The sequence below is a fragment of the Gymnoscopelus microlampas genome (assembly GCF_963454915.1).
Source record: "Gymnoscopelus microlampas genome assembly, chromosome: 16".
Taxonomy (NCBI): domain Eukaryota; kingdom Metazoa; phylum Chordata; class Actinopteri; order Myctophiformes; family Myctophidae; genus Gymnoscopelus; species Gymnoscopelus microlampas.
Window position 1 is genome coordinate 19,410,710 of NC_139953.1, and position 19,403 is coordinate 19,430,112.

Sequence of the window (19,403 nt, forward strand, 5' to 3'; positions counted from 1 at the left end):
CCAATCACAGCCCTCTCTCTCACACAGACTTGTGCATTCCGTTAACAGCACTGCTTGCCATGAGCATCATGGATTTAAGGCTTAACGCATAATGCAACAATGTTCGTGCATTGCCTGAATTTGCCCCACACGCACTCACTCTCACAACAGCTGCAACCATACTGTATTCTGATACTTCTCAAGCATTATGCACTATTTAACGTATGGGTGCATGTCAGTGGTGTGTTCTGCCGTGTTACGCTATATACGTAGTGTGACCTGCAGAACATTTTTGTAGCCAAGCGTAGCCCTCTACTAACCATTTCATCCATTGAAAACACACGACCACACACATGTCATGCAGGGAATGATTATCGTATCCCTCCGAAAGAACCTACAACACACCACTGGTGGTGCATGTACAGTCAGCGTTACCTATCCATAGTAGTGTGGCTCACTCTGTCTCTTTGCCCGTGTGGTGTCCATTGTCCTTGCACCCCATGTGTCAGTGTGTAAGTTGTAAATAAAAATATCCCTGTGTTTGCGCCAATGTCACAATGACAAATTGTTTATTGTTGTATTTGGTAATTCAAGAGATTTTGGTGTCACTGCTGTTGGCCCCTAAACTGGACACTACCCCCCCCCCCAAGATGCAATGCAAAGTAACTAACAAGCTGTGCTACCATTGTGCTGTGCTAAATGAAAACACTCCCCCACCACAATTAATCAGGAGCTGGGGATGTCGCACAGGCGTTCACTATGCAATTTTCAAGGGCAGGGCGACCTTAATTAGTCCGCTGAGCTGTAATTGTGCATTATCAGTGGAAAAGGGAATCCAGCCGTCACAAAACAAGCGAGCACTTCAACAGCTTTAGCACTACCACAGTACCTACGAGACAGCAAGAAGCAGGGGTGGGCCTTTTTGAAGTGTATATTTATATCACTTCTTGTTGCCCCTTTTGATAGATCCTAATTATACTAAGCAGATGTATGTTCATGGTTACTTGTTCACATGTACTTTATGTAGATATACTGTATATTGCTTGCTTGCCACAAATGATAGGAGCTTATTTAGATTTTTTTACACAGATACTAGGTTTGTAAACATGATGTTTACCTGCTATCCTAGTTACATTGTAGCACTTGATTGTTTTGTTTTCTTTGCACTCTATTTAAGTGACCATTTATCCTGCCGTTTGTTGACGATGGCTCATGCCACTCCTATATAGCACTTGGTAAATCCCTCTGGATTAGAGTGTCTGTCTGCTATGTCTACATTTTATTCCAGAGTGGAGGCTTGCTTCAGTGATTTAATAAAATAAAAAGTGTCAAAGGAAATCTCTCTTGCATGTTACGTGCTGCAGTGCATTCGCTTGCTCCCTCTCTCTCCCCATTTGCTACTGTTTAACTGTAGCAATGTCCATGGTGAGAGTGATGTGGCCCAGGCCAGGGCAGAGGTCCACCTCTGTATTAACCACTTTCAACCTACAGTGGTGTTCCTGTTTTGGGCATTATCATAGGTGAAAATATCTTCACACACACAAAAATAAAAAACAAGCTCTCAACGCATCGTGGTGCATTGTAAGCTTGTAGAGCTTGATATTCTCATACAATACATTGAAGCTTAAGTGTATGTAATGTAGGAAGTTAGGAACGGACACGGGGTGCAACTCAATCAGCCTGTATTGGAGGTAAGGACTATTGCCAATAAAAACCTGGCCTCTCTACATCTCCTTTTATGGAATTGACTCAACATCCTAAAACAAATTCAATGAGTACATATTTGATATTGACGGAAGGCAGCCTCTCTCAGAATATGCACAGCAGCAGCAAGTGGGGTACTTTGAACTCATCCAGGAACTTGTGAAGCTCAGGTAAACTGATGGCAAACTAAGGTTTTATTCGACTGTAGCACAACAAGTTTATTTATCTAAATGAACTGTGTTCTCAAATATTAATTGCACTCAGTCTCAACAAGTGAATCGAATTCAGAGGTCTCTACCAATCTCTGTTCATAGTGTTCCCAGTTCCCACCTCTCTGTGTCAACTTTGCCAAGCACTGCAAACTCAACACACTTTGGCTGAAGCCATAAATAGGACCAGCCTGTGAGCCATGATATTCACAGAAAGACATAGGATAGTCAAAGTCTAGATGAAACTCATGAGCCATTAAAATGTGTGGAACACTGTCCTTGTTCTGCAGTAGGCCAATTTAAACTCAACCCACTTTGCAGCTCTGGCAGCAAGGTTCTCTTTATGTTAAACTGCCACCAATTTGTCCTTTGAGATGTGCAAAAGACAAAGTTTATTTTAGTATCCACAGCACAAGTGTTCAAATTGTCAGTAAGCTTGCTCCAAAAAAGAATAATTAATTAGATTTGAACTTGTTTTGACATAAAGGGTTTTATAGAGTATACAATTATTATTCTTTATTAAATCAAAGATACCTGTCCAAATATCCCTGCATTATTTCAAAAGCCTGGCTCCATGTGCTTCATGTGAATCAACATTATAATTCCCCTTTTTTGGTTCCATCTACAGTAAATTTGACCCTTGTCATTTCTTTACTCTGCATCCTTTGGCCATGCATGGTCCAAACAGGTTTGGTTGCAAGCATCCAGGGGAGAAACAGTTAGTGTTAACACAGAACAATTAATAGACGTGCCCATCTAAGCCAGTCCTAACAAATAAATCCCCTTGTTATCTCACTACAGCTGTGGCAGCAACCCCACTTGCTGTTGCTTCTTGAAAGCATTTTCCTCCCCTCCAAAGCCCATGCTAGCAGGCCGAGACCATAACAGATTGACTCAGGCCCTTGACAACAGCTGCCAGTCCCCCTGACATACTTTGTCCTCCAGACACTGATGGATTTAGGGAGGGAACCCAGACTGATTAGCCCCAGCCATGGTGTGCCACCCCTCAAAAGAGATTGTACCTCAGAGTTAGGGCTGGCACTGATTAACACTGCTAAGTAACTCGAGGTGGATAATATAATTTTCAGCAGAGACAACATTGCGATATATGCAAGCGCAATAGGTAAGCCTAACCCTTACAAATGATGCAATGCATGACGAATTTGGACCATGTTATGCTTAAAGTATTTACTGCTTGATAGAAAACACAAACTGGCAATGGTTCAACTTTTTCATGAGTCATCATGACTTATATTGAAGTTTGTTCTAGTCCATCTGAACATAATTGAGCCAGTCTGGTTTAATCACTTGTTGTAGTGGGTGGAATTGTGCATGTAACCTTTAAATGAGTATGAGTATAATCACCTGCTATGGTGATTATAAACAGTATATAACAAAAACATAGCAAAGTAAAACATTTTCAAAATCATTTACGCCTACTGTTCAGTGTAAGACAAATGAGCCGAAGACGAGCCACGCCATCAGTTACAATAGCTGGGACTGCTGCATGGAGACATTGATCCATCTTCATCACAGTAACTAGTGCTCCAAGGAACATAAAAGCAAATAAAACAGTGGTGCTTGGTGTTGTAAAAATCTGACTCACTGACAACTGCTGTCAGAAATGCTTTTATTTTTTTCCCATGGGACGCCAGGTTCAGCTTCTGCGTTTGCTTTAATAGAACGGGCTGGCATTCAAATATTTACTTTGCCCTGTAACAAGATGTTTATTTTTAACTGCTTTCATCTTTACACATAGCCTTGAGTTTGACATGCTGTAACTAATGTCCACTGACTGCAGCTGGGAAAAATAGGAATTTTATTTGAGGGAAAAATAAATGTCACTGAGAAATGGATTGGAGAAATCCTTTGAGAAATCTTATCCCCATACAACACGACAATAGTATGTGTGTGCTGCTCTGCCTAATGTCGCCATCTCTCCCCAACATTCTCTCCCACACTGCTAAGAGTTCCCGCTACATCTGTTCATGTCAGAGAGCCATTTATCTTTCTCCTGCCATGTACAAAAAGACATCACGCTGTCATTTAGCACCACAGAGAAAAAAAACTGTCCTTGGTTAATATAGCCTTGTATAACACAAAACAGGTGTTCATTAATCTAGAATAGACAAGTAGTGCCAGTTCTTATCACAGAGCAGGTCAGGTCATAACAAAAAGCTTGGTCAACAACTCTGTTCTGGGTTTCATTCAAAACCCATAGAGAGGACTATTACAGCCCAAGCATCATTCTAAGTCCCCAGACAAATTTGATCTGGTTACATTTTCATGAACTATAACTTATGACAAGCTGCTTGTGAGCAATAGGAAGAGGGTCATTTCTGTAGGAATGCCAAAGAAAGTAGTGAGATTCAATTAGCAGAGTCAATTTGGCACAGTACTACTCACAGTTACTAATTGGATTTTGAGATAATTAACCAATTCATGAACCTAAAGTATAGGTGTTTCAAAATCTTACAGGGGTTTAAAATAAATCAAACATCTTTCAATGCCGCTTAAGATTGTTCACTGAGAACCCCAGTCCCTAACACGCACGCACACACACACACACACACACACACACACACACACACACACACACACACACACACACACACACACACACATCACCTACACCTATGTGAAAAATCCTCCATTATCAAGTTCAACATTGATACTAGAATATGCCCACACACACAAATAAATATTGTCGAAGTGTTTCTTTGCGCACACAGTATTCCGATTCAGAATACGTAATATTGCAGCCTAAGCATGTGTCTCATAGCATTTACTGAGCGAGGCACATGCCGATGCAGTCTTGTCAAATAATAGAAGCCTGATTATGTTATGCCCGCTGGCAGCAGTTAGGGATCATTACTTGTTGACCACGAGAACAGAAAAGTCATTCCAAGAGGTAGAGGTCCAACCAATCAAGGTACAACGGAAAGGATCAATATCCTTGTCCACAGTTTTGTTCCACAAGTTCCATATTAATGAGTGCTAAGGTCCAAACAGACTGTAAAACATCACTTCCCTGGTTGTCTAGGGCAATTTCCGTGAATAGAATTTGATGATTATACACGGCAGAATTGACCTAAATAAAACATTCTAATAGGTATGACTTTTCAATAAAAATAAATGAAAAAATATGAACCCATAACAACTCAAAATACAAATCAGAAATGTAAATCAAAATCAAAACACAATGCCGACTGATTGTGAGCTTATAGTTTGCTTATTTTCAGTGAGCAACACTGGTACATAACTAAGTATAAACCACCCTTAAGAAGACAATAATACATTTGGGTGGATACTAAATGTGATCCACCCAATAAATCCTTAGTTCCACAGAGGGCACATCACGGCAATGACAGTCAGATGCTGTTTTGCCCAACTGCTTGAGTGAGACACACAATTTATTCAAATGAATACGTACTTTAATTTTTAGAAGCTCAGTTGATCAAATATTACCATCAGTGGCATTCAAGCAATTATAGGTCGTAGTGAAATAAGTTTACGTACTCAGCTGCAATGCTGTGCAATATCTAACTAATAGAATTGTCTTCTATAACTTCTGTTTGGTGGTTGTCTCTTTGCAGGAGGTAACCCAATTGTTCCATTTCCATAGTCTGTCACTAGCATCCAAAATTAGTTAACAGCTTATTGTGTACTCACAGCTACTACTATTTGTATCACCATATTTTGTTAAAATATAAACGCACTTACAAAATGCAACTTGACCAGTCAAATAAAAGAATACACAGATTAAGGGAGGTCATGATTGTGTTACCTTTCAGTTACCTGACTGATACCTCATGGAACATACAGTACACTGACAACAAGGTGCTTCCCACCAACTACCCCGTTAATCAATAACCAGCTTTGAACACTCAGTACTTCTTATTACAATGGAAAAGACTATTCAGTGTATGATTCACGAATTCAATGTACTTGTTTTGCCTAAATACACCAAGGTAATAGTGGCCATGGTGGGTGAATGGGATGGGATTGTGTCAGACCCCACTCTCTTGATTCTGCAAAGACAGTTATCTGATTTCTCTAAACAACAGGGATGTTTCAAATGTTATTATATTTAAAAATCCACAAGAAAAACAGCACTACCAAACTGACCAAATAATTGTTAAAACAATGATCAGTGATCACCCAAAGCAAAACAATTAAATGAATACAAAAAGATAGTTGGTTGCTCAAAGAGGTAGTTGGTTGCTCTATCAGAGCAAGTTCATAATGAATCACTGAGGGAAAAAAACTCCCTAGTAAACAAAGCAAAGCAAAGCAAAGTTTGTTGTTTACCCAGGGTGTCGGACTAAGCACGAAGCTTGTTTCCAGCCGGACCCTGCATGGAAGCCTTGCTCAAGGGCTATTCAGCGGTGATTCATGATTGATGTGATGAATTGGGGAATCGAACTAGGGACCTTCCGGTATCAAGGCCGCCCCTCTAACCACTAGGCCACCGCTGCCACAAACACCATTTGGACACCGTCGAAGTGAAATATATTCCAAAACATACAGACAGACACTTCCTCCCTCTTTCTCTCCCCCATTCAGTCAGTCACAGAGAGAGAGAGATAAAGTACCGGCTTATGACCAGAGGAGGCTGTGTATGTAACAACCTCGGAGTGGGTCATAATGGAGGCCCCCCCCAAAAAAACACTTTTAATGGGGTGACTACTAGTAGTAGGGTACCAATCCCACATAGGGTCCAGTGATATGTGGCTCAATGGGACCGATGGATGGATGTGACTGAGGCCCCCTTGAAAAACCTAAACGCCGACCACAGAGCGACGTCGCACCTACACTACTACTACTGTACTGCCTGTACCACACCACCACCACCAACCCGGTGCAAGCCTGCAAGGTTGACGTGGTGCTATAGTACCCAGTGTGTGAGATCAAAGCAAACCCCTGTCGTGTCGTGTCGACGTTCTTCAGCAGCAGCTCCAATGAGGAACACACAGCACAGACAAGCACACACAACACAACAAACTGACCCAAAGTCTCTGCTTAAATCCAACTACCTCCCTTCCACATCTGATGCTCCTTTTAGGGGGGGTGATGGGGGGGATAACACCCACATCACACAAAACGAGATAGAAATTAACAGGGGGAAGAGGGTCCGAGAGGAGGAGGGGGGGGCGGTGGAGGCATAGAAAGGGGGGGCCATATGTCTCATCTGGCCAATTAGCTACTAGCCTGTTAGCCAGCAGCACTAGTCTAGTGGTCACAACACCACAAGCTGCATTCTGCTTCATGTTAGCTTCCATAGCTACTCACCCCTCAGTCTCAGTCCACACAATGTCCCCGCATTGAAGACACAACAACACACAAGAAGACGTCCAGGAGGTTTTGTTCGCACCACGTACGGCGGCGAGGTGCGTGCGCTGGTGTGGTGTGCGTGTGTGTCTGTCTGTGAGTGTGTGTATGCGCGCGCGTTAGTACATTCCTACTGGCAGCAGCAGCAGCGGCAGCACGATTAAAAGCTGCATTGTTGGAGAGAGAGAGAGAGAGAGATGGCTGGAGCGAATAGCAAACACCAAAGCATTCTGGGAGGAGGTGTTGATTAAACCGTGGTTCAGGAATGTGGGGACATTGCCCCATCTGGTGGCCAGAGGACGTACTGCATCTTTTACCAAGTGATTTTATTATACACTCGTCATTACATTATTACACACATGGACAGTGGTGAAAAAGTACTAACATTTTTTACTTAGGTGAAAGTATCAATACTGCAATGTAGAAATACGTACTTATAAGTAGAAGTCCGGAATTAAAAATGCACTTGAGTATAAGTACAAAAGTATTGGCATCAAAATGTACTTAAAGTACTAAAATGTTTGAAAATAGCAGATCTTATAGATGGGTTATTTGAATAGCCTATAAAAAGGGTTAAAGTGGTTAATGAATGTTTTAGAATATAATAATTTATATCTGCAAAGTAGCTAGTAAGTAACTAAAGTTTTAAAATAATTGTAGTGGAGTAAAAGTACAATATTTGCCTCTCAGATGTAGTGGAGTAGGAGTTAAAGTACTGAAAACTGGAAATATTCAAGTAAAAATCTCAAAATCTTACTTAAGTACAGTGCTTGAGTAAATGTAGGCTACTAGTTACTTTCCACCACTGCTCATTACACTACTACACACATGGATACAATCAGTGGTTCTCAAACCATTACATTTTAAGGACAACCTACCTCTGAGAGTGTAGAAATTGAACTATTTGAACACTGTCAGAGTTACACAGACCTGTAAGGGTCCATTTGGGACCCTCCCGGACCCCCCTCCCCTGGAGTGGATAAAATGTAATGTAATGTTGGTGTGGCATGCTCCACAGAAAAAGCAGATTTCCAGTTATGAAGAATCAGACATGAGTGGACGACTGTACTTATATAATATTGAATAATATTGAAGTGTACTTAGTGTAGACATTGTAAATGTCTGGCATTCAAAACAGCTGTACTTGCAATTTCCAGAACTGATATATTCATATTTATTGTTTGACAATGCAAAATTATAACATGTAGGCCTAGCATTTAAAATGATATGTTGCCCTGTCTTTAAGAAGAAACATGCATGGGTAAAACCTTTTAAATTTAAGTAATAGTAGGCTAGCGAAGGCAAGGGGGTTATGTCCCAAAACCAAAGAGAAATGTTTGTCAGTGTGTTATGATCAACAAGGTATTTGCAGATTGAAGGCAGTGATGTATTTATTTTATTTACATACTTACAGTGGTGGAAAGTAACTAAGTACATTAGTTAAGTGCAAGTACTGTAAGAACAATGTTGAGGTATTTGTACTTTACTTGAGTATTTCCAATTTCCAATACTTTTAATATTGTACTAATGTACTTTTACTCCACTACATTTATTTGAAAACATTAGTTACTTTGTAGATTTTGATTATTATTATAAACACACAAACCACTTATATACATTTCGACCATTTGAAAATAGCCAATCTCCAAGCTCACAATGCCTCATGATGACGCATTGTGAGCTTATAGATCTGCTAGCTTTCAAAAGATTGTTATACATTTGAATACTTGTGAAATGGGACATTCTGCATAATGACTACTTTTACTTTTGGTACTTTAAAGTGATGCAGATGATACTTTTGTACTTTTACTCAAGTACATTTTTAATACGGGACTTCTACTTGTAACAGAGTATATCTACATTGCTGAATTGATACTTTTACTGAAGTAAAACATGTGAGTACTTCTTCCATCACTGCTTATTTATGTGTTTAAATTGTGTGCTCTTGAGCATTGGTTCTCAAAGTGGGGTCCGGGGACCCCCAGGGGTACTTGAGGGGGTTCCAGGGGGTCCCCAGGTAAATGATGGATAGGAACCAAATGGACCCTTATGGGCCTTAACTCTGAGAGTGTACAAATGGAACCAAATGGACACTAACGGGTCCATTTGGTTCCATTTGTACACTCAAAGAGTTAAATTAACATTGATTTTACAATATAAATTGGGGTCCCAGAGATAGAAATGCCATTACATGGGGGTCTGTAGCCCTGATACATGTCAAACTGGGGGTCCTTGAAATTAAAATGGTTGAGAATCACTGCTAGAGCCGTAAAGATCTTCTTTTATGGGGGTCCCTGGCATATCTTTTCAAATGGGGGTCCGCGGGCTAATAAGTGTCAGTTTGGGGGTCCTTGACATGAAAAAGTTTGAGTACCACTGCTCTTGAGAGCCTCAAGGAAAGAACCCATGCTGAGTCTCATCGTGGCCAGTATGTGGCGGTAGGGGGCGGTAGAGGTTTATAAACCGATGACGCACTCAGTCGCAGGCTGATGACGCTTCCAGTGGAACATGGAGAGAAAACACATGTCAGCATTTGAACTGTATCAAACATTACAACCAGAATGTTCTCCTCCTGCAGCCAAGAAGCGCAATTTGCAGGTAAAATATATACACTTTTCTTTATTACAGATTAGGAGGTAATCTGGCCCAGTGTCTGGTTCTCTTTAGTATCGTGGCAAACGCGTCAGAGCAAAGAGGGATCCTCCTCATCCTACTGCTGTTGTTCAGTGGTGGTAAAATTACTCTTTTATTTTTTATTTTTTTACTTAAGTAAAAGTATCAATACTGCAATGTAAAAGTATTGGCATCAAAATGTACTTAAAGTACCTATTATGCAGACTGTCCCATTTCACAGGTTATATAATAATCTTTAGAAAATAGAAGAGTAAAAGTAAAAGTGTAACAAATTGGAAAGTAAAAGTACCTCAAATTGAAATGAATACTACTTAAGTAAATGTACTCAGTTATTTTACACCACTGCTGCTGTTGACTCTTAAAAAAAGTACAATATTTCTGTCTGAAATGTAGTGAAAACGAGTAGAAGTATAAAGTAGCATGAAGTGGGAATACTCAGGGAAAGTACAAGTACCTCTAAATTGTACTTTTTAGAAAAGGAAAGGGAGACCTTTTGTTAAATTCAGCTTCACCCAGCTGATGGCTGCTTAGATGGAAACAAGCCCTCAGGGCTTTTTGTGTTATCCTTTTGGCATCATTGTATAATTGTACCACTGTACTTTTTGCAAACTGTTAATAAAGTATATAATCAATCAAAATGATTATTAAATCATCATAACCATCTGAGCATAACATCATAACTAATAATGATGAGCACGGGGGAAGCAGTTAAAGGACCACTTCACCCATCTTCACCCCTTTTCAACCCATCTTCATATAATCGAAGAAGATTTCAAACTTTTGATTATTTTTTATTTAAGAACAATGGATTTTATTTCAACATGCTAACTTTCCAGTAAAGAGAAAGGCTGTAGTTTCTATTAGCCATCGATGATGTCATTGGTAGGCAGGTTTCTGAACTGTCCATAGCCCACCAATGAGATGCAAAGTGAGTAGATGAAAATTGTGCCATCTGAGGACCAATGAAGATGAGGTTCAAAATGGGTGAAGTTGAAGTAAGTGTCTTGCTCAGGGACACTTATATTATGCTATGTGACATAGCTGGGGCCGGCAGGTGAACTGGGGACATTCTGTGTCCCAGATGGCCTCTCTCCCCTGCCTGGCCCATCAAGCTGTGGCCGTCCTCAAGTACAGTACTTGAGTACATGCACTAGCTACATCCCACCACTGCTTACTTGTTAACTTGTATGCTTCACAGGTAATGGCCAAGAAGAAAAAGAGAAGGGAGAATGCAGTTGAAACCACCAAAGTCATCCCAAAAGCCAGCACAAAGGCCAAAAACAAAATGCGAAAGAAGCTCTCTAAACCTCCACAAATAGAAGAGCGTACTTCAAACGGTGTTCCAGAGGTAAGTCCTCGAGTGAGAGTGGGATTCCACAATTTATGAAGGTCTCTTGGGTACCGGGAGTCAAGACCAAGACGGAATCATTTTTAATCCTCCTGATTGAGTATTGAGGAAAGTATTAAAGAGGTAATAATTTTGTATTTCGAGATAAAATCGGAGAATTTACCCAATTTTGGGGGGAACAGTCTCCAAAAATAGCCAAAAATAATGGTGTCGACAGGAAAACACTAAAACAGCGGTCAGAGTATAGTTGTAACTTAAGTCCGTTTAACTTAGAGTCTTAGACTAGAGGGTTTAAGTGGTTATAGCTGCAGTAGCCAACTTTGGAGAAAAAGCAGAGAGTCCTCTGGTCCGAGATCGAGTGAAGTCAGAGTAAAATGACAAGCGAGACTGAGATGAAACCGAAACCATCAAAATAGGGTTTTGAGACAGAGACCTGTCTCTGAGTACTACAGCCGTAGTGTTATGAGCTTGTAGATCGGTTATTTTGCCATGTGACAACGTCGTACAACGTTTTAAATCAGGCTTAACAACGCTGATGTATTACTTAGTGAGTTGAGTTTGGTGAGTTTATTAGGATCCCAATTTGCTGATGCATAACATCTGCTAATCTTCCTGGTGGTCCACACATAACATAAAAACATGACAACAAATAAGACAGGTGCAGACAACCATTGTTATATTCTTTCTTTCAATACAGGAAGAGGCGAGTGTGAATAATTTTGGTGAATCCCTCGACACTTTTCTGGCTGACTTGACAAAAGTGAACAACAGTAGGGAGAGAGCGAGTAAACTGTTCCAGTGGCTCATCAACCCGGTCCCTGCCAAGGCCTTCTTCAGGTACTACTGATGATGACCATGTATAATATTGATGTCAGTGGCAGTGCAAGACAATAATTGCTGCTCAAACACAAATATTTGTAACTGAAGAAAAGGGTTTTGTTTTTCTTCAGTGATGGATTAAATGGACTACTTTCCTAAGCAGTGCACCCTCGCCCTCTCTGATCACGTTAATATTTGTGTATAGAATCTGTGCTGGGATCATAGCTGGGTTCACATACTGTAGGTGCGGGAAGTCATTGAATTTGCCTACATTTATAATTGTTTTGTATAAACAGGGTTGCGCTTGAATTCAATAGAATTGATGTAGGTGTGTAGACAATGGGTTGCATTCACAAAATGTTTCTTAATTTCTCCTTACTTTTGTTCTTTAGAAAAGCGCTTGCGAAAAACCAACGTATGGATTACCTTGATTTCATGCCCCTGTTGTACCAGATGATGAATGCAAATTGTTCCTAAATGGGATATACGTGTCTGTGCATGTTGATTTGCATAGCATAAAAGGCAAGCCGGCTTAGGGTCATGTGCTAATTAGCCATGATGAAAAGCTTTTCATACTCTGAAATAGAAGTTTATTGTCGTGTGTGGCTGAAGAAAGAAACGTTAATTTTCAACGGTGTATGGGGCCAAACGTAATCTAATGCTTTACAATGTTATAATAACAACATGTCTTTAAACTGGACCAGACTGGATTTCTGACCTTTAAAACCTGTACAAAACCCAGTATATTGATCGGAATGCTCACTGGATGATTTCTTTCTATTGTTTTTTTTTCTCTAAGGGATACCTGGGAAAGTAAACCTATTATCGTCAGACGTAACAATCCAGATTACTACAAGGGACTATTCTCCACTGCAGAGTTTGATCACATATTGAAAAATGTGAGAGAGAGACACACACACACACACACACACACACACAGCTCATTATTTATCCATCTTGCTACATTTGACCCACTGATGTTTGAACCCTTTCACCATTGAGAGGGTACAAATTGGTTATATTTGTTAAATTACATTTGTACACTCTCAGAGCTAAATGAACAGATCTGACATTGAAATGTCTCGTATCAGGATGATGTTCAGTATGGAGTGAACTTGGATGTTACCAGCTACACAAATGGCAAGAGGACGACACACAATCCTCCTGGGAGAGCTCTGCCGTACACTGTATGGGACTTCTATGAGGTATGGTGTAGGGGCGCAACAGTTAATCCTATTAATCAAATCGAATAAAAGATAGCCGCTCTACATGCTCACAACGCATCACGATGCAACGCAACTTATAAATAGGGCGATATTTTGTATTGCATCAAATAATAAAGAACACGCTGCAGAGATCGTTTACATCCATAGCATTTCACCCTGTTGTATTGTATATTGTGTACTCGTCTTGTATAAATATATGAAATGGCTTTCCTTTCCCCCATTCACTCGCTCTGTCTTTGGATGCAGAACGCTGAAATGTGAAGTCATTTAGGCTATTTCATTCCATTTGGACCCCAAATGATGGCGGGTTGACAGGTTTATGAAAATTGGACAGCAATCTCATATACTATGGTACTTGTTTTCTCATATACTATGGTACTTGTTTTCTGATCTCTTCCCAGAGTGGCTGCTCCCTCCGCATGCTGAATCCACAGGCGTTTTCCTCCACGGTGTGGAATTTTCTGTCCATCCTTCAAGAGCAGTTTGGCAGCATGGCAGGAGCCAATGTGTGAGTATTAAACCACCCTATTTGAAAATATAGCAGGTCTACATGCTATTTTTATAAACTTAAGAAAAAAATGTTTTGCGGATAATGACATGCCTAAAACAGGGCCAACAGGTTGAAAGTGGTTAAGGGCCATCCAGCCCAAGCAATATAACTATAAACTATATTCTCCACCACTGTTGTCATTATAGTTGGGGTGTGGACTCTGTCATCCACTTGAGTTACTAAGTATTTAGGTATGTAGTAAGTAACTAATGAGTTAGAATTATTTATAAAATGTTGGTGTGGACTGCCCTTTACAATGATTAAGTAATTTGATCGAGGACGCCCAATGGTCTTGGTGTGAAATGTACATTTAAATTTGGCCAACTAATTAGTCAAATGTTTTCATCCAGGTATCTGACGCCACCCGGAACACAGGGTTTTGCTCCACATTATGATGACATCGAGGCCTTTGTGGTTCAGCTAGAGGGGAAGAAGCATTGGAGAGTTTACAACCCGAGGTGAGTTTGAAAACATAACTGTTATATTTAAACACAAGAACTGTATAACAAACAAGACTAATTGATAGTTATACCTTTTATTTAATACAACTTTTCTGGATAGGGTGGCGACTCAGTTGGACTCAAGTAGCCATTTATATATATGTATGTATGTATGTATGTATGTATGTGTATGTGTATATATGTATGTGGTTGGAGAGTTTACTTTACTTTACTTACATACCCTGATGAAGACATAATATGTCGAAACGTTGGTAACTTATAAATAAAAAAGTTTATTGCATCGTGGCTGCGAGTCTGTGCGACCTCTCCTTCTCCCTTTTTTGGAAAGTTTACTTTGACTTGTTAGAGCATCTGGTACAATAGATTTACATAACAATGACACAATTCTTATTAGCCAATATCCTTATGATTGAATACGTTTTATTATGGTATTTGTTACATTTCATTTCCCATTCATGTTATCAACCGTCTTTTGACAATGCTTAGGGGGAGGAAAGATCACATCAAAGATGTTTTGTTTTTATCAGGTCTGAAGATGAAGTCTTGCCAGTGCTGTCAAGTCGTGAGTAGTAAAATGTGATATTGACCTACAGTGTACTTAAAAACTGTTTTCATCATAGACCAAGATCAAATAGTGATTTTAAATAACTAAAGGTTCAGGCTGCTATACGGCCCTCACACCTACGTCGCACCGCCGATCTGACCGATTTATTATCCATTGTGAGAATATGATCGAAGCTCTCCATGATATTAATATTCTGTCTATAAATGTCTCACTTAAAAATGCTGATTTTGAAAATTAGAGGCCCGAACATATAGAGTTCACACCTACGTCATACCGCCAATCTGACCAATATCATATGTCTGAGTCATAGTGTCAAGGGCTTTGTCAGAGTACCTGTTGTACCCGTCTGTCTGTGTCCCTTTTGTGCCCATACATGGAGATCCCTGATGTCATTAGTATATGCCTATACCCTGTATATTGGCATGGCCATATATGGGCAATTGGGCATATTGTTTGGCTCTTGCGGTTCTGGACAACTGGATATCCATATCAGTCGGATCCGCGGTTCCGGACAACCGCATATTCGAACAACTCTGCGGCAGGCACCGCACTCCCTCGAGTCCTTCGGGTATTGATGTCGGGTTTGTTTAAGGTTATTTCTGAGTCAGAGGGATGTGGCTGTGATCCTGCCTATATATGGGCGTACGTTTGTTAATGTTTATTTCTGAGTCAGAGTGACGTGGTCCGCCGGCCGGCCGGTCCTCCCTTAAGCCAATTTTAATATAGGATTATTTCTGTTTTAAATCTGCTTAATGCACCAGGTGGTACTGTATCAGAACATTTCAGATGGTGTAATTTAGTTTAGTTGTCAAGTAATTAAATTGTATATAATATTGACAATCTAAATACTTTCTGTCATTGTTTTATATGACAAACTCATCAATCTGTCAGTTAAATGGATCATATTTTATCTTAAAGCGCTTGTGTTTCTGTGAGTAGTCATAGTCTGATTCATCATTCTTCTTAGCTGAAGACATTTGTATGTGCCAGGAAACATGAATGAATGCAATTAAAATGCCTTATTCTTTATGTGAAATCAATTACAGTAGTGCCAAACCTCAAGTGCCCAACAGTCAAATGGAGAAAAAAAGATCTATTGCTCTTTTTTGAAGTAAGGATGCATACAGTAACTGGGCTTATAGACATGATGCAAATTTAAAAAAAAATCAATAGCAGGGCTACACTAAAATATAGTAGAAATGTATAGAAGAATTTCATAAATGTATTTTTTGGATAATTGCGAGATGCACTTGAAATCATAGGTAATGCTGTTTGAACCCATCTTGTCTCACTGGCCATTTTGCTTTTGTCCTCCAGCTAACTTTGATCAGAAGGAGATCGGTAAGCCCATCCTGGAAGTGGTCCTAGAGGCCGGGGACCTCCTCTACTTCCCTCGGGGCTTCATCCACCAAGGAGATTGCCTCCCAGACGCCCACTCCCTGCACATCACCATCTCCTCATACCAGAAGAACAGCTGGGGAGATCTGCTCATGAAGGTTCTGCTCTCCCTTTTCCTTGTGTCGAAACTGCTTGATGTCAGGGAGGGATCGTAAGGGACATTGTAATGACAATTCCAAGATATTAGCTGAAAATAACAAAATTCATTATGTGTTTAAATGCATGTTGGGGGATTTTTTTATCAGTTATTTTGATAATTCCGTTAGACATACTTTTATTGTTCAAGTTAAAATGTAGTTAAAAAGTTCCTGCAGACATACTAAATACAAGACATTTAAATTAAAATTACAAGGTGCCTACAAGACATATTGGTAAGCCTGCTATCCTAGTTACTTAGTAGCACATAATTGTTTTCCAACACTCAAATGACTCGACCACTTACCCTTTACTAGGGTTCACCCTGCTTACTCCTAGGTTGCATTTTGTAAATCATTCTGGAAAAGTGTCTGCTACATGCCTAAATTGTAATTGGAAATGATATATCGTATATTACGCATCAAGGTTGTGTTTAAATAGAGTTTTCACCTATCAGCTGCTGATTTCTCTCTTTTGATGGCCAGATGGTCCCAGCAGCATTGGAAATAGCAATGGAGGAGGACGTGGAGTTCAGACACGGTTTGCCCCTGGATTACCTGACATACATGGGGGTACAAAATTCTGACAAGGTACGCTACTTTTTATTCTGTTTAACTGTCTCTTCTTGCAACCATCGCCGTCCCCTCTGTTCTTACCAGTTCTTATCCACGTGTGTCGTTATATAGGATGACCCACGCAGGGCAGAGTTCATGTCTCACATCGAGAGCCTGATGAAGAAGCTGAGTGGCTATGCCCCCGTGGATGCTTCCGTGGATCAGAAGGCCAGGGGGTTTCTCCATGACTGTCTGCCACCCATGCTTACTCCAGGTACCTAGCAGCATTAGTAGCTTTCTAGTTTTATGATCTCTCATAGCACTGTGCAATGTATGCCTCACATTCACCCACATCCACACACCAATGGCAGAGGCAGCCTTTCAAGTTGCCAAGCCACTTGAATAGGAGTTCAGTGCCTTCTTAAAGGACACTTATATGTGTGATGGCAGGGGAAACTGGGATTGAACTGTTAACCTTTTTAGTTACCAGATGACAGTTGTACCTCCTGAGCCACTGCCACCCCGATACGTCATGATTGGGGTTAATTAATTGCGATTCATTTTCAATGCCCCTTATCTGAAATGTGAGAGTGCATTTAACCTTGGCAGATATTTAATTCTCTGATTTATATTGGCTATAATAAAAAGTAAATAACCCACCACAAGTTTTTGTTATTGAAGATTATTCATTTAGGCTGTGATGATTTAACACAGCAAAGCTTAAAGTCATACCTTCTGCTTGAGTAACAGATGTAGTGTTGTCTGTCTCCCACAGAGGAACTTGTTACCAGTGTGCAGGGCGCCCCTGCCAGGTGGGGAGATGGAGAAACTGTAGGTGTGGGTGGGAAGTTTAAAAGCCAGACGCAGGTTCGACTCATTCGTGCCGGCTGTGCCAGGTAATACAACACAGTATTAAGAGTTACAACACAAACTACTCAATAACTGACCCCGATACACAAATCCACGGAGCGCTGCCCTGTAGGTGGCGCCGCCATTGCTGCAGTGTCAGACTCATCAGCTTCTGCTGTGGTTCTGTCCGTCTGTTGACGTTACTCTTTACCTGCTTGGCTGTTGGAGCAGCCATAAACTACACAGGTTCGTCCCGATTTTCTGTACATCTTTGTAATGTTAGTGTTAGTAAAAAGCAGCTAAAAGAGTAACGTGAGCAGTCGGTGACAGCAGCTGACCGAGTCTGACACCACAGCAATGGCGGCGCCCCCTACAGGGCAGTAATCCGTGGATTTGTGTATAAGTTGGACTCGTACTTCTTTATTGCATGTGAACTCTTTCTTGCTCCCCCTATCTTGCCATTCTCTATCAAATAAAGCAAAAGTATAATCGATTTAAGTTGAAGACTTTCAATTTAGTTGTTTTACGTAAATGTGCTCTTCTTTCCAGGCTATGCAGCGAAGGAGAGACTGTTCATGTATACTATACCACAGAAAACTCCAGAGTGTACCACAAAGATGAAGTCAAGAGCTTTGGAATAAAAGCAGAAGTAGGAATTCTTAAAATCCCTAATTATGTAGTCCATATTTTGATTTAAAATGTGGTAATGTTAACCCCCCCCCCCCCTCTCTTTACAGTATACTGATGCCATGGAGTTTCTGATCCATTCATATCCTAAATTTGTGACGGTGGGAAGCTTACCCTGCGATGCAGAAGACGGGGTACAGTACATTTTTTAAATAAATTATACAAGCTCTGTCCTTTAACAGAATACCACATATTCAATCCATTCGATTGAGTCATTGTCAGTGAACCAGCCCTCATCAAACACTCTTTTATTCCAGATCGAATTGGTTGAGCTGCTATTTGAGAGGGGGATTATCCACACTGCAAAACGCCTGTAGAGGTCATACACTATGTTCATAGTTCTGGTGACTGCACAATTGGACTGAAATTGTATTTGTACATTGAAGTAACATCTTGATTGCAAACTAATTTACATTATGCTTGGTCTGTTACCTCTGTTGGAGTGGTTATGGTGGACAGCATTTATGAATTCCTTTTTTTTCCTTCTTTCTTCCTCAGTGTTACTAAAGAGGTTGAGAAGCCACTTGAATGCAAGATATAAACCTTTACTGATCCCATGAGGGACATTCACTTGTCATGGCACTACCGCAGTATGGAAAAATACTAACATTTGATACTGGTGGTAGTGCTAAACAAAGTGCATTAAATAGGCTTGGAATTATGCTACGAATGAATTATCCCTCTTACTCTAGCAGCATTGGAACCAAGTACTGTGGCTGTATTCCAAGCCTAATTTGTGTTAAATCAGCACTTTTATGCACTTAAGTGCTACTATTAGCAAAGAAATAACTATTAGTTTGCATCCAAACAGCTTCCAAACCTTGTCCCCATTAGTTCTGTGTGGCCTTTTGGGAGCCTCTTCTCCCCATTGTTTCTTAAGGATGTCCGGTATATAAAATAAATCTTTTTTTTGTAAAATGTTTCAACTTATGTCATTGTAATGTCAAACAGCAA

The 19,403-nt window shown here is 40.3% G+C and overlaps 2 protein-coding genes across 2 annotated transcripts in view; one reads left to right on the forward strand and one right to left on the reverse strand.

Annotated features, from left to right (window-relative positions):
• extl3 (exostosin-like glycosyltransferase 3) overlaps positions 1 to 7,389 on the reverse strand; it is a 32,031-nt gene extending 24,642 nt beyond the window's left edge. Inside the window, exon 1 of the mRNA XM_084081821.1 lies at positions 7,185 to 7,389. The gene's annotated coding sequence lies outside the window, so the exon portion shown is untranslated. The remainder of the gene's footprint in view (positions 1 to 7,184) is intronic.
• A 2,294-nt stretch (positions 7,390 to 9,683) lies between these two features.
• On the forward strand, positions 9,684 to 19,367 carry riox1 (ribosomal oxygenase 1). The gene is made up of 15 exons (XM_084081822.1): positions 9,684 to 9,821; positions 11,056 to 11,205; positions 11,903 to 12,042; positions 12,824 to 12,923; positions 13,116 to 13,229; positions 13,652 to 13,758; positions 14,151 to 14,258; positions 14,789 to 14,823; positions 16,144 to 16,322; positions 16,845 to 16,949; positions 17,046 to 17,187; positions 17,689 to 17,809; positions 18,312 to 18,411; positions 18,500 to 18,583; positions 18,707 to 19,367. The coding sequence occupies exons 1-15, from the start codon at positions 9,732 to 9,734 to the stop codon at positions 18,764 to 18,766; spliced, it is 1,635 nt and encodes a 544-aa protein (XP_083937948.1). The 5' UTR covers positions 9,684 to 9,731; the 3' UTR covers positions 18,767 to 19,367.
• The last annotated feature ends 36 nt before the right edge of the window (positions 19,368 to 19,403 follow it).

Excerpts from the sequence above, each read along its gene's own strand:
- riox1 (XM_084081822.1), top strand. The coding sequence starts at position 9,732 with ATGGAGAGAAAACACATGTCAGCATTTGAACTGTATCAAACATTACAA. Across the intron at positions 11,206-11,902 it reads CTTCAAACGGTGTTCCAGAG|GAAGAGGCGAGTGTGAATAA; the intron begins GTAAGTCCTCGA and ends CTTTCAATACAG. Across the intron at positions 13,230-13,651 it reads CTGTATGGGACTTCTATGAG|AGTGGCTGCTCCCTCCGCAT; the intron begins GTATGGTGTAGG and ends ATCTCTTCCCAG.